At 32.8% G+C, this 13,405-nt stretch overlaps 1 protein-coding gene across 1 annotated transcript in view; it reads left to right on the forward strand.

The window, feature by feature from the left end:
- Positions 1-758: 758 nt before the first annotated feature.
- LOC145286024 (anaphase-promoting complex subunit 1-like) overlaps positions 759-13,405 on the forward strand; it is a 103,611-nt gene continuing 90,964 nt past the window's right edge. Inside the window, exon 1 of the mRNA XM_080134643.1 lies at positions 759-990. Coding sequence (XP_079990769.1) covers positions 907-990 — 84 coding nt within the window. The 5' untranslated portion in view covers positions 759-906. The remainder of the gene's footprint in view (positions 991-13,405) is intronic.

Raw genomic sequence — 13,405 nt, forward strand, 5'->3', positions numbered from 1 at the left:
GGGTTCCATTAGTCAGTAATTTGTTCGAACAGTTCGAACTTGACTCTCTTACTAGTGCAGATTTTTTACGTTGTATAACAGAATCCACATGCGTGATAATTTTGAGCAGCTGCTATTCATCCAGTGAAATCATGCAATCATTGCTGAGACACCTTGGACGGATTCTCAAATGCGAGCAACAAATGGTACCAATGGTGACTTGCAGAAACACTGTCTAGACTGGTTTGTTTTTGGCGCGATGTCGCTTATATATGGACTTTCTCGAATGTTCCAACCCATTCACTGTCTACATACGCAAATAGATAAAAATATCGTCCCATGGATTTGTGCGTAAAAGCAACACATTACAGCTGTTTCTCTACGCGCTGACAGGACTGCATGAGCGACCAATGACAAAATCAAATTGCTCCTGAAATTAACAAATTCCAGCCATATAAATTCCGACCGTTATGTAATCAGATTCTTCTGATTACATGACGAGCGGCTTGATTTAGCTGGTCACTACAATCTGATTGAAAAATAGCTTAAGAATTTTATGTTATATGCTAAACTGATTCCCCACTTTAAAGTTTAATACTTTGTTAAGGGTAGAAATAGAATATTATTTTTCTTTTTGGATATAGTCGCCTAGTGTATACCGATACATTAATACTGGGAAATCATGACAAACTTGGTTATATACTATTTTGTTTCGCAAACATGCAACTTAAAATGTTGTAATTGAATTGAAAAAGTGCGTGAGTGTATAGCCAAGGGAGGTAATGCACTTGTTTCAATAGCGGGAAATATGGCCGCCTGTAATGTAAGTCTGCATAGGAATTCTATGGAGTGCATTCTCACTTTCACGAAATCAAATTAATTTTGAGCACTAAGCCCCCATCAACTATCACACTGGCTTCGGAGGACATGATAGCAGCCTGTGAAACCCAGGATTTCGTACCCTTTGGGAAGGAATATATTCATTTACATCCCGGCACGTTCGAAATACAGGTAAAAAAGAAAAAAATGCATGTGAATTGAATTTCAGTTTAAAACGAAAATGTTTACTAATTTTAGTTTTTCATATTTATTTATTTATTTATTTTAATATAGGGGAAATTCTGAATAAAAAATAATTTAAAGTAACAATTTGAATTTATGTATTTCAATATTCATCAACTGTTAAATATTTCTGAAGCTGTCAATTCGAAAGTAATTCCTGTTGAATTAAAGTTTATGCCAAAGTCAAATCAGATTCTTTTTTTTCTCTTTTTCGTTCCTAAAACCAAAGAAATCCGTATTTTTATGAACTAGAAAATAAATGAATTTCAAATTGGAAAATAATTCTGATTAAGCTTTAAAAAAAAAAAAAAAGAATCAAAATAAACAATGCCAAGATTACTTAATTCAAATTGATTTCATTGTTGATATAATCATCATAAATCTTAACAAGGAACATCATTTTCGCCTTTCGTCATGAATTAGCAGGAAATTATGAAACTAAAGTATTTTTGTTTAAATAAATTCATTGAAAAACTGCTGGTTCTACAGAATTTGGACCGAACCAAACCTAAAACTTCGGTAACACACACACAGTTCGGTTTATATTCTGTGGAAATACTCAAAAGGGTATGTTTAGTTTAATCAAGACATTAAAAAATGAAAATATTGAAAAAAATATACGTACCGTTATGGAATTAAGTTCTCATAAAAGAATTTCGGTACTTGTGAACTTTTGTCATTGTGCTGAAATATTATTTTGAAAGCCATTCTTAACATGGGGAGAGTGTTTTCTAACTATTCTGTGCTTCCACCTAACAATTTAATAATAATAAAAAATGGTATTAGTGCAGAGAGTGATCCGGACGTAAATAATAACGTTATTATTTAAAAAGCCATTCTTAACATGGGGAGGGGAGGGTGTTTTGTACCTATTCTATACTTCAACTTTACAATTGAATAAAAAAACATATAATAAAACTTTAATTAAACTTGGAAATACGATTTTAAAAATAGCGCGGATACACTCTCACTCTACTGCACTGCACTGCCACTGCACTAGCACCAAAATATATATCGTGAAGCTTGAATTTAACCTGAAATTTTTTTTGTTAAAAATAGCGCGGTGGTAAAAGTGCACAAGCACCAAAATTTCACTTAATTTGATAAGTAGTTTTTTTTTTTTTTTTTTTTTTTTTTGGTGCTAGTGCACTTACTGATCCGCGCTATTTTTTTTCGAAGTTTAATTAATTAAAGTTTTATGATGTTTTTTATTCAATTGTAAGGTTAAAGTACAGAATAGGGTCAAAATACCCTCCCCATGTTAAGAATGGCTTTTTAAATAATGTTATTTCAGCACGGATCAATAACTGCACCCACTGCACTAGTACCTTTTTTACAGAGGAAAATCAAATTTGAATGAGATCGCCTAATTCGCGAACGAGGAGGGGGGTGTCTTTAAACGAAAAAATGATTAACAAAGGACAAAATGAAAAAGGACATAGAAACTCTGTAAAATAAATGAAAAAAAAAAAAAAAACTAAAATATTTATCTAGGTATTTTTTCTGCCCATGTTTCAAAATAATCTCATCAAATTTTGACAAATTTTAAGTTGTGATTGGAGTTATCTCCCTTAACGCCCCCCCCCCTCCAGGCGAAATGGCGGGATACAATCGATCTCATTAAAATTTGATTTTCCTCTGTAAAAAAAAAAAAAAAAAATTACTTGGGTAAATATGAAGAATTACTCCAACTCCACCCTCGAAAATTCCTTTAATATTACCACTCATGGAGGTTTTCGGGGTCGCTGAAAACGAAAATAATGTTTAAAATTACGGCAAACGAGTAGTTTCCAAGATATGAAGAAATGTTAGTTTTTAAAATCTTTTAAAATTTTTCTTTAATAATTTAACGTGAAATGAGTACCCACTTTGTGGCCACGACTTTTTTCCCCCACCCTCGAAAAATCCTTTAAAATTACCACTAACGTTTAAAATTCCAAGAAACAAGTAGTTTCCAAGATATGAAGAAATGCAGTTTCCAAGATATGAAGAAATAAAGGTGACCATAAAGTGAGTGCATTTCAAATGCACTCACTTTATGGTCACCTTTATTTATTTGAGGGGGGGGGGCTGCTGGTTTGTTTTTTCGTTCTTTTTATGGAGGGATATTCAATTATAGAATATATATAATTTTTTAACAGGCGCTTATGCGGTTTAATTAACCGTTTTGAGCAGAAGAACTTTAATATTTTACAAAAATTCTGTTTACATTTAATGAGAGGCGGTGGAGGGAGGGCAGTCGCGACCGTCACAACATCCCCACCCCGGCCTTCCACCGCCTCCCACTAAATGTAAACAGAATTTTTGTAAAATATTAAACAGTTCTTCTGCTCGGTTTATGCCGGCGCGTTCGCGTTACTTACGTTAAAACGGTTAACTTTTTGCAGCCATTTTATTCATTATTTTTTTAATTTATCATCAATAGGAACTTTCAACGGGCGACACAGATTGAACCCCTATATTTAAAACGATGTAACTAATATAATATCATTTTTTTTTTTATCATTTTAAAAGAATAGGCTTCAAATAAACTAGTAATATTAAAAAAATTTTTTACAGCGTACGAAAATAATAAAAATGCGAAACCAAAATCCTGTTTACACTATCAACACTTTAAAACAACGTTCCTATGTAGTGATCATTTTGAAGCCGTGAACACACCCTTATTTAAAAAAAAAAAATCTAGAAAAAAATTATCTAATGGTTAGATTTTCATAAAATTTTCGATACGTATTCATTTTAAAATTAACTAAGTTTTAAAAGCAGTTTTCGTTAAATATATTTAGGGGAAATATTTTTTTAGGTGTCCTACCCCCCCCTATCATGTTAGGAAAAGTAAACAAAATAAATTTACGCCCATAAAATTGCAACATTTTTTAAGCTGAAGAGATTAAATATTTTAAACCCATTACTTTTTTCATTTACTCACTTACTTTGAAGTTTTAAATAAAAAATGGACATAAAATCAATATATATATAAAAAAAAAAAAATCAACGTTTATTTTCTCAATAATATATACTGTAATTATTTGAATTACAACAATAAGAACAGAATTCTAAAATATAATTAATTTTTAAAAGATTTAAATAGAATAAAATTCTTATTCTGCGATATGAAGTTTAAAACAGATTTTTGAGTCGGGTTTCTAATTTTTGAAAAATATTTTCCTATAATATAAAAATGACTATTGGCAATTTTAGCAAATTCAACTACAATTTAAAATTATTTTAATTGGTAACAGATTTTTATTCTGGGGGGAATCAACTTGATTTTAGCACCTATTTAAAAAAAAAAAATGTACAGAGGCCTCTAATAAAATTAGCATAATAAAGAATAGCAAAAAACATAGCTTCCCTTACTCTATTTACCGTTTTTAGGCATTCATAAAAATTATACACAAAATGATGACGTTGCTGATATTGCCTAAAACATTGGCAATTTTATATAAGAATTTGGAGGTGCCTAATCATCAATCTAAATATTTTGTCATCAAAATAAGATATGCAAGTTGAAACGGACGAAAGTTTAATGAATACGTTTTCCCTTCACACTGCTTGACGTAAAATTATTTCAGTCATTCAAATTAGAGTGCAGTTGAGTTCATAGGTGGAAATGACTTTTAATGGTCACTTAGACTATAACTAAATTGACATTATTTTCTTATCATCCCAAGTTTTAATTGCCAACCCATACTTCAATTCAGTGGTACTTCTGCAGTCTATGTATTAGACCGTGCTAAAATTAAAACATTGTAGTTCAGAAACCCATGTCCTTCTTCGGAATTAAAATGAAAATCAAAACTCAAAATATTGAATTTCAGTTTAAACTAATGGAATCTACTTTATTGTCATGTCAAGATTTTAAAAATATCTGGTACTGGTTCGTATTATGTACTGGATGTCGGTAATGGTTTAGTTAGGGTTACCAACTTTCTGTTTTGCCATTTCTGAGACACCTTAATACCAAGCATTCTAAGATGGATGCAACAAAAGCTTACGAAACATGATAGACATTAAAAGCAACAGCGTGATACTTATGTAGCGTTAGCCTAACAATGTCTAAGACTGTAATTTTATCATAAGAGAAGAAATTTGTGAAAGACACAAATGCAAAAAATACTAAAACCGGCAAAATGTACAATTTGCACAAAGTAGATTTATTTCTCAATCAACAAACAAAAAAATTCAATCCATCTTGCATTTAAATCTGTATTTTCCTTGTAATTTTGCAGCTTGAAGATCTTTGTCTTTGTGGATGAACTTGTAAAACATGAAAGTTCATTTGTATCATCAGTTCAGGTTTGATGAGGTCAAAATTTAGTCTGTTTCTTTTGTCGGTCCAAAGCACATTCATAATACTGAACACCCGTTTGCAATTTGCATTTGACGCTGGAATTAACAAGGTGTACGACACAAGATGTATCGGTTGTGTATTGTTTGGCTGCTGAGTCGCAAAGAATTTCACTCATCTGTTTGAAATGTCACCAGTTAAGTGTAAAAAGTTCACTGCAAACGTTTTGTAGCATGCACAATTCTTCATACAATTGCTGTTGATACTTATGCCCAAGCGTTCAACAAGTGACAACAAGGCTAATCACTCAATGTCATTATCAAGAGAAAGTGTTGCTATGTTCTTGAAAAACGAATGTTCATAATCATACGATTAACAGCATTGAAAAACTGCATTGAAAAACTGGTCAACTTCTTGCGTAAATTTTTGTTCATCAGAGAAATTGACTTAAGAAGTTTTGTAGCATTACTTCCATCAAACTTGTTTGCTTTTTGCTGCTGTAACTTTTTCCTAATAGTCACCATTATTCCATGCGTTTTTGTGGCAGGAGTAGCATTTGATAAGAGCCATTTAATGGCTTCTTCAAGAATATTCAGTATGTTATGCACAAAATTTAAAGTACAATGTGGCAGAATGTTGAGGTTTTCTTCACAAGAAAACCCTGCCCATATGATGTCAGTGACATAATCTTCTTACAACAGCAAATATGATTTCAGCGCTGGCTAACACTGTAACAGTCAATCAATAGCAGCCACCCAATAGGTACATGTCTTAATAACTCTCTATATATAGAGGAAATTACAAAAGTGTCTGAGAACTTCAGATTTCTTTGCTGATGATGCAAACACATTATAAGTCTTGATAACAAATGATTCCACATCAAGGGCAAAAAAAAAAAGCATATTTCACACAGTTGTTGAGAACATAGCAATTGCGGTTCATTTGTACAATGTTAGAATTATTCAATTTTAGTCTCTAGTAAATTGAAGAATGTTTGCTATAGTTAACTGAACCATTATCAGTATTGTATAACGAGACTGACAAGTTGTTCATTTAAGCTGAAATCCTAAAAATTGGTCAATAATATCATAAGATATCTAGCAATAACATACTGAGTTTCCCAGCGTCTATGACAATTTTAAATGCTTGTATAAAAAAGTCTGAAAACTTATTGAAGACACCTTATATAGTAATAAATGAGCTCTCGCTCAGACAAATATAAATGCTGTGCTGTATTAATTTTTACTTTTCAACTGCAGTGTTGCAGTTTATGCCGATAAAAGCACTTCAAACAGCTGCAAAAAATTGATCTATGATAATTTAAGAATGCCATGAATTTTGTTAACCATAATTTTCTACTTAAACCAACAGCAACACACAGACTATGATATAATTAAAAGAAACACAGCCCAGAACCTACCACGTAGAGCTGAAAGTGAGCAACAAATCAACCACCACCAAATGCAGCACCCTGCTGTGCACTGAGCAACTTCTCTACTGAATGCTGCTTTTGCTAACACTGTAAGAACTTTTCTCATAAAGAAAAAAAAATCATTTTAGTAAACAGTTGCCACTGGGGCCACATTTGGCCTGTGTGTATTGCAGAGCTGTCAGCAACTTCTGGGACAAAAGTGACCCAACCTGGGATACAAAATGCCATACATCAATTCCTGGACTGTTCCAACCATTCTGGGACAGTTGGTAACTTTAGTACTAGTGCATATTATAAACCACATTTCTGTAAATGTCTACTCAGTCTGGACCGACATCTGACGTAAACTGCTGGAATATGCTGAGCATCGATCAAATCTTAAAAAGACTAGGAAACCCGATACAAATTACAAAAAGCAAAGAAACAGAAAATAACATTTATCAGATACTAATTACAATTTAAAAAAAAAAATGGAAAAACCAATAAATTAAAAGTCAAAATGCGATAGAGTACCAACTTATCTTTAAAAAGTTGATGTGTCTGTTTTTAATGAATATCACATTTAAAATTGTTACAGACAAGTAGTTTTTATAATATTTAATACCTTTATTATTCAATTTATTCCCTACTGTTTTCACTGGCTGCCATGTTTGTGCTTGTATGCATGCATTCAATTTTTGCATGAACAATAGGGAATAACATTGGATAATAAAGGTCATAATATCATAAAAACTATTTGTTGGCAAGAATTTTTAATGTGATATTCCTTCCAAACACATAAATACCCCTAAAAATCAACTTCTTTTATTTTTGTGTAAATAAGTAGAAACATATTTTTTTTCGCATGATTAAAAACTGATGTACTATTACACCTTACGCACTGATATTTTTTTTTTTGAGGTGGGGGTAGGATTTAGGACTTGCTTCTGTTTGTAACATTTCATCTATGCTTGGTAAATTCATTGTCATGTATTTTATTGTTGCGACTAATTAAAAGTAAAGAACTTAATTCTTTTTTCTTCTTCTAATACATCAAAAGTCGTCTGCTTTTGCTCCATATTGGCTGACCACGTCTTTTTGCTTTCTGATTGGCTGATCAGCAACTTGACCAGCGCTCTGCATATTCTGACAGTTTGCATAAGTCTCCAGCCCTACGGGACATTTACAAGAAATCTGGTTCATAATATGCACCAATACTGTTATACTTAAATAATAACCAGAATAAACAGGGGAGGTAGTCTTGTCACCTCGCCTCCTCGTGAAAGTACATGTTTTATATAAAAAAAATATAGTAATATGTTACTAATTGCAACATGACAATTGTTTAGATAACCTTGCTTTTAGTTGAAATTGATATGAGAATTAAGTAAATATTAATTTTTTTTAATGGAAATTCAATTTTACCGCTTTCGATTTTTGTTTTTATTCTGAAGAACCACTGAAGTTCATTCTTAACATGGAGAGAGAACTTTAACTATTCTATACTTTCACCTGATAGTTTAACAAACAAAGGATACCGTTAAAATTGAATTGAAGTTAAATCCTATCTAAAACATAACACAGTCTGTAAACTGCAGAAATACCAATACAGACACAAACATCATACTACTACTGCTGAACCATTTCAATCGGTTATTGGCTTTTTTTATTTCAAAAAAGGTGCTTATTTAGAATTACACTTAATTAAAAACAAAAATCTTTGTATGTTATTCGTCATGGAACGAAGAAGTCATATTCTAAAAGTCATATAAATTGATCAGTATTTTTTTTTTTAATAAGAAAGTGAAATTTTACTAGAACCAGGAGTAAAACACCCAGAATGTTATGAAAATAGTAACGATACAATGGCTGCCACCATAAGTCCTCTGGTTTATGTAGCTACTATACAAAAAAAATATTCAATTCTTCAGTATTGGTTTCTTCTTTGAGAATCCATGCAATTTGCGGCTACTATGTCTGCCACGTAACACTGGGTGCAAAAAATGTTTAAAAAAACAAAAGAAAACATTGGGTTAAGGTATGCAGTTTTAGTGACTGCTGCTACACTTTATGAACTTGACTCTTCCCTGCCATGTCTCGCTATATTTAAGCAAAAGACATTACCTCAACGAAATGTAGAATAAATGGCTATATTGTTAATGCCATGGTCAATTCCGGCAGTGTAAAAATATTGCTAAAGAATTCAATCTCTTTATTATATCAAAACAAAAAAAAAAACGATACCTTTAGCAGATCCTACAGAACATGTTAAAATCATTTGGCAAAACAATAGTAGATATTTCACAGGAAAATAAGATATTCTGGCATAATAGTGGAAGTAATTAAAGGCTTCTTTACTGACATAAGAAAAGATATCCTAAAAAATACAATAAAGTGGCATTAAAATTTAATGGTCCACAGCATGAACTTATTATTGGAGCTGTTAACAAAACCCATCTTCATCCACAAATATTTCTCCTCTACCTCTCTTCTCACACCTCTCCTATAACAATGCCTTTTGATACTAAATCACACTACCATACTATCACTGATATAAAAATTTATAGAGAAAAAAAACAGCTAGAATAATTAAAGAAGACATAATATAGCCCTCTGGGTTTCCGTCGCGAACTCAAATATTAGTGATGTCCAATGAAAACGCTAAGAAAAGAAAGATTGTTGATTATAGCGATATGATAAACAGATTTACCGAACTTGATGCCTATCCTTTGCCTAACATTGCAAAAACTGGTGGATGATATAGCCACGTACAATATCTTTACTACTCTTGATCGTCAGATCCCAATTAGTCTTTGAGAATACACTGATATGAAGTGAGGTATGTAGAAAATTATACTAATTTACCTGTCTTCCCTTTGGTGTTACTAATAGAGTAAGTGCCTTTTAAAGGAGCATCAGCAACATCGTTGATAAAGAAATCAGATATATTTGTGTTCATGGATAACATCACCTATGTAGGAAAACTCAAAACAAACAAGACTATAATCTCCAAAGATTCTATGATATAGTGAAAAGATACAATATTACTGTAAGTAAGAATAAAATATTATTTCAGCTAATTCGATTACATTACTTGGATATACTATTCATAACAACTAGATCACATCCAACTATAACAGACCCATGCTCAAAATATCATCTCCTAAAAATCTTAAATTTTAAAAACGAATAGTTGGAATGAAATTTTCTTCAGCAAATTCATTCAAAATTTCTCTGGCAAAATATTGCTATTAAAGAACAAAGTTCCCTCTGTCACCTCCATTATTACAGTCTTTTGAGGTACTAAAAATGAATTTAAAAAACGTTACTCTAATAACTGTCAATACTGACAAAGAATTTGAATTAGAAACCGATGCTAGTAAGCCTTGCATAACTGCTACTCTAAATCAACAAGATAGACCAGTCATATTTTTCTCAAGAACCTTCAGTGCCAATGAGATCAAACACAATGTGGTTGATAAAAAAAAACTGCCGCTATAGTCAAAGCTCTGCAGAAATAGCGCCACTTCCTATTTGGCAGGCATTTCAAAGTCATAACAAATCAAAAAAGCGTTAGCTTAATTTTTGATAACTCTAAAAATTTAAAAATGACAAAATATGCCGTCGGCAACTTGAATTTTATCAATTAAAATTTAGCACTGTTTATCAGTCTCAAACTGAAAATTTGGCCGAAGATACCTTTTCTTGTCTCTCCGCACTCACACTTTGGAAGACCTTTGTAATTTGCGCATTCAATTATGTCATTCTAGTGTTACAAGACTCTGTCACTTTACTAGAGCAAAATTTCTAGGACAATTGCTCCTGACATATCAAAGGCATTCGATAAGGTATGGCATAAAGGCCTACTTCACAAGATTTCCAGCTACGGTATAACTGGAAATGTTTTCTCAATCATTAAATCATTTCTCTCTGATAGGCTCATAAGAGTAGGGGTTGATGGGCAGAAATCAGAGGCCCGCAGTATTAATGCTGGTGTCCCTCAGAGGTCCATCCTGGGCCCAACTCTCTTCTTGATCTACATCAATGATCTCCCAAAACACGTACTAAAACCATTCGTTGACATCTATGCTGATGACACGACTATCTATGGCAACACATCAAAGGCCGTAAATGACAAAGTTCTCTCTGATTCTCTCTCCTCAGATCTTGAGCACATGGTACAGTTGAGGAAGAGCTGGCTGGTTACCTTTAATGTATCTAAGACCAAGCTCCTATCATTACATCATAAACGCTCTGATCCCCATCTGGCAACAATTGAAATGGATGGCTCTCATCTAGAGGAGGCCCCATGTTTTGATAAGCTTCTGGGTTTGACCTTTACTCTTGATCTGAAATGGAACACCTGCATCAAGTCTGTGGCCAAGGTCGCTGGGAAAATGGTGGGATCCTTCTACCACTCCAGAAGATATCTCACTACTGATGCAATTCTCTATCTATATGATGCAATTCTCTATCTATATAAAAGCCAAGTACATCCAAGGATGGAGTACTGCTGCCACATCTGCGCAGGAGCTGCTAAAAACAGCCTATCCTGCCTTGACAGAGTACAAAATAGACTTTGTGGCTTAGTGGGTGATGCCCTTTTCTCTTCCCTGCAACCTCTCTCCCACAGAAGAAACGTTGCGAGCCTGTCTCTGTTTTATCGTTATTTCCATGGCAAGTGCTCAGCTGAGCTCCATTCTCTGGTCCCCCCTCGCCAATCTTTCACGAAAAATACCCGACTAACTGAAACCACTGTCAATAATTTTCCCCACTCTTTATCCATGCCTAAATCGAAACGTAGATTCCATGAACAAAGCTTCTTTCTTAGAACTGCACACCTGTGGAACTCTCTGCCGCTTGCCTGTTTCCCTCCCGACTTCAACTTGAATGTCTTCAAGTCCAACACAAACAAATTCCTGATGAACCGCCCCCTTAAGTAATGACACTTTATCAAATCTCCAATACTAACTATTACTATGATACTATCCCATTGATTTCTGTACACACAATAACCCTTATCCCCGAGTGGCTTCTGGGCCTTGATAAGTGGTGACCTCCATGTAAAAAAAAAAAAAAAAAAAAAAAATCTCACATTCTTATTTAAATAAGAAGTGTAACTGAATTGTGCATCTCTTGTCAGTAACTAAAACCTAAACTTATTAATAGCAACCAAAGGACACTTGTAAAAGCTATGTTATCTTTTCAACCACTACATTTTGATTTCAAAGGACTATGTCTGATGTCTGTATACGGTAATAAATATCTACTCACTATAATAATCGATGAGTTCTATTTTCCTTTCACTTTCTGTTGCAGAGATATGACAAGCAAAACCATCTGCTGTCTAAGTTGATTCTTTTCAATTTTTGGGATATTTAATATGGAACACATCAACAAGTCCATGAACTTTCTCGGGGAAGAAACTAAAAAGTTTTTATTAGAAAAGGGTATTTCCACTTTTAAAACAAGTAGATACCACTCGGAAAGAAACAAACAAGTTGAAAAAACTTAAAGGCAATTCAAATAACTACACTCTCGTAACATGAAACTATCTTGTTTGGAAGACGTCCTACCTGATACTCTCCACTCAATTAGATCACTACTCTGCACTGCGACTAATGTAACATTGCATGAAAGACTATTTAAATGTAATCGGGGCTTCAATTCCTAGTTGGGTGAAAACCATATCAGAAGGATCATACTTAATCGAATAAGTATGATCCTTCTGTAACAGCAGCTACACTTTTAGAAATCAACCTGCACTATACAGATGTGCGACTACCTTCTGGTGTAGAAACTACTGTTAATGAATGAGATATGGCTTATTAATCTTCAAATGAAGACGTTACTTATAATAAAGATCTATTTGCAAGCATTGGGAGTCCTAAAGAATTATCTTGTCGATGTAGAGAAACCGAATATGTTGCCAGAAGAAGCGATTTTTCTCAAAAAGCTGATCATCTAAGATCTGAAAAATGCTTAGAAAATACAAAGACTTTGTAACTTACGTCTCCTAATTCTGTCCTCTGTCATGATTATTCTTGAGGGGAAAAATGTTATGATTTTAACATCCTTCCCACCCCTTCTTTTTACTAAAGAATGTATAACTTTGCTTCTTTCTTTTTAATTCAAAATAAAAGATTTGTATGTATTTTTGTTTTATTAAGTGTAATTCTAAATAAGCACCAAAGAAATAAATATGGAGGAAAAACACTTAAAATGCAACTTATTTATGCTGTGATATTGACTTCCTTTTTAATTAGTTTTGCTATTAGCAGAAAAAAGTCGAAATCTTTATTTTCAACGTTCGAAATTTGACTTTTTATTTTGCTTTTATTTATGATTTTAAAAAAATATAAAATTTCCATAGCCAATAAAATTACACTTTCAGTATTGCTTTACTTCGTATTGCCTTCAATGGAAAAGTTGTTTACGAAAATATTTTCATTTCCATTTCAAAACAAATAAGAAAATCTTTGTTTTGTTAATAAAATCAATTGTTGAAAAAAAAATTTGAATTGGTTCAAAGACACGAGTTTATGTTGTCTTGAGGGGGATAATTTATCTGGATTGTGTTTTGCAACAAAACCTGACAAAAAATAAAAATAAATCTCACCTGTTAGGCGCTTGTGTCGAAAAGGGGATAATACCAGGGAGAT

The sequence above is a fragment of the Euprymna scolopes genome, chromosome 10 (assembly GCF_053919585.1).
Source record: "Euprymna scolopes isolate OS-2025 chromosome 10, ASM5391958v1, whole genome shotgun sequence".
NCBI lineage: Eukaryota > Metazoa > Mollusca > Cephalopoda > Sepiida > Sepiolidae > Euprymna > Euprymna scolopes.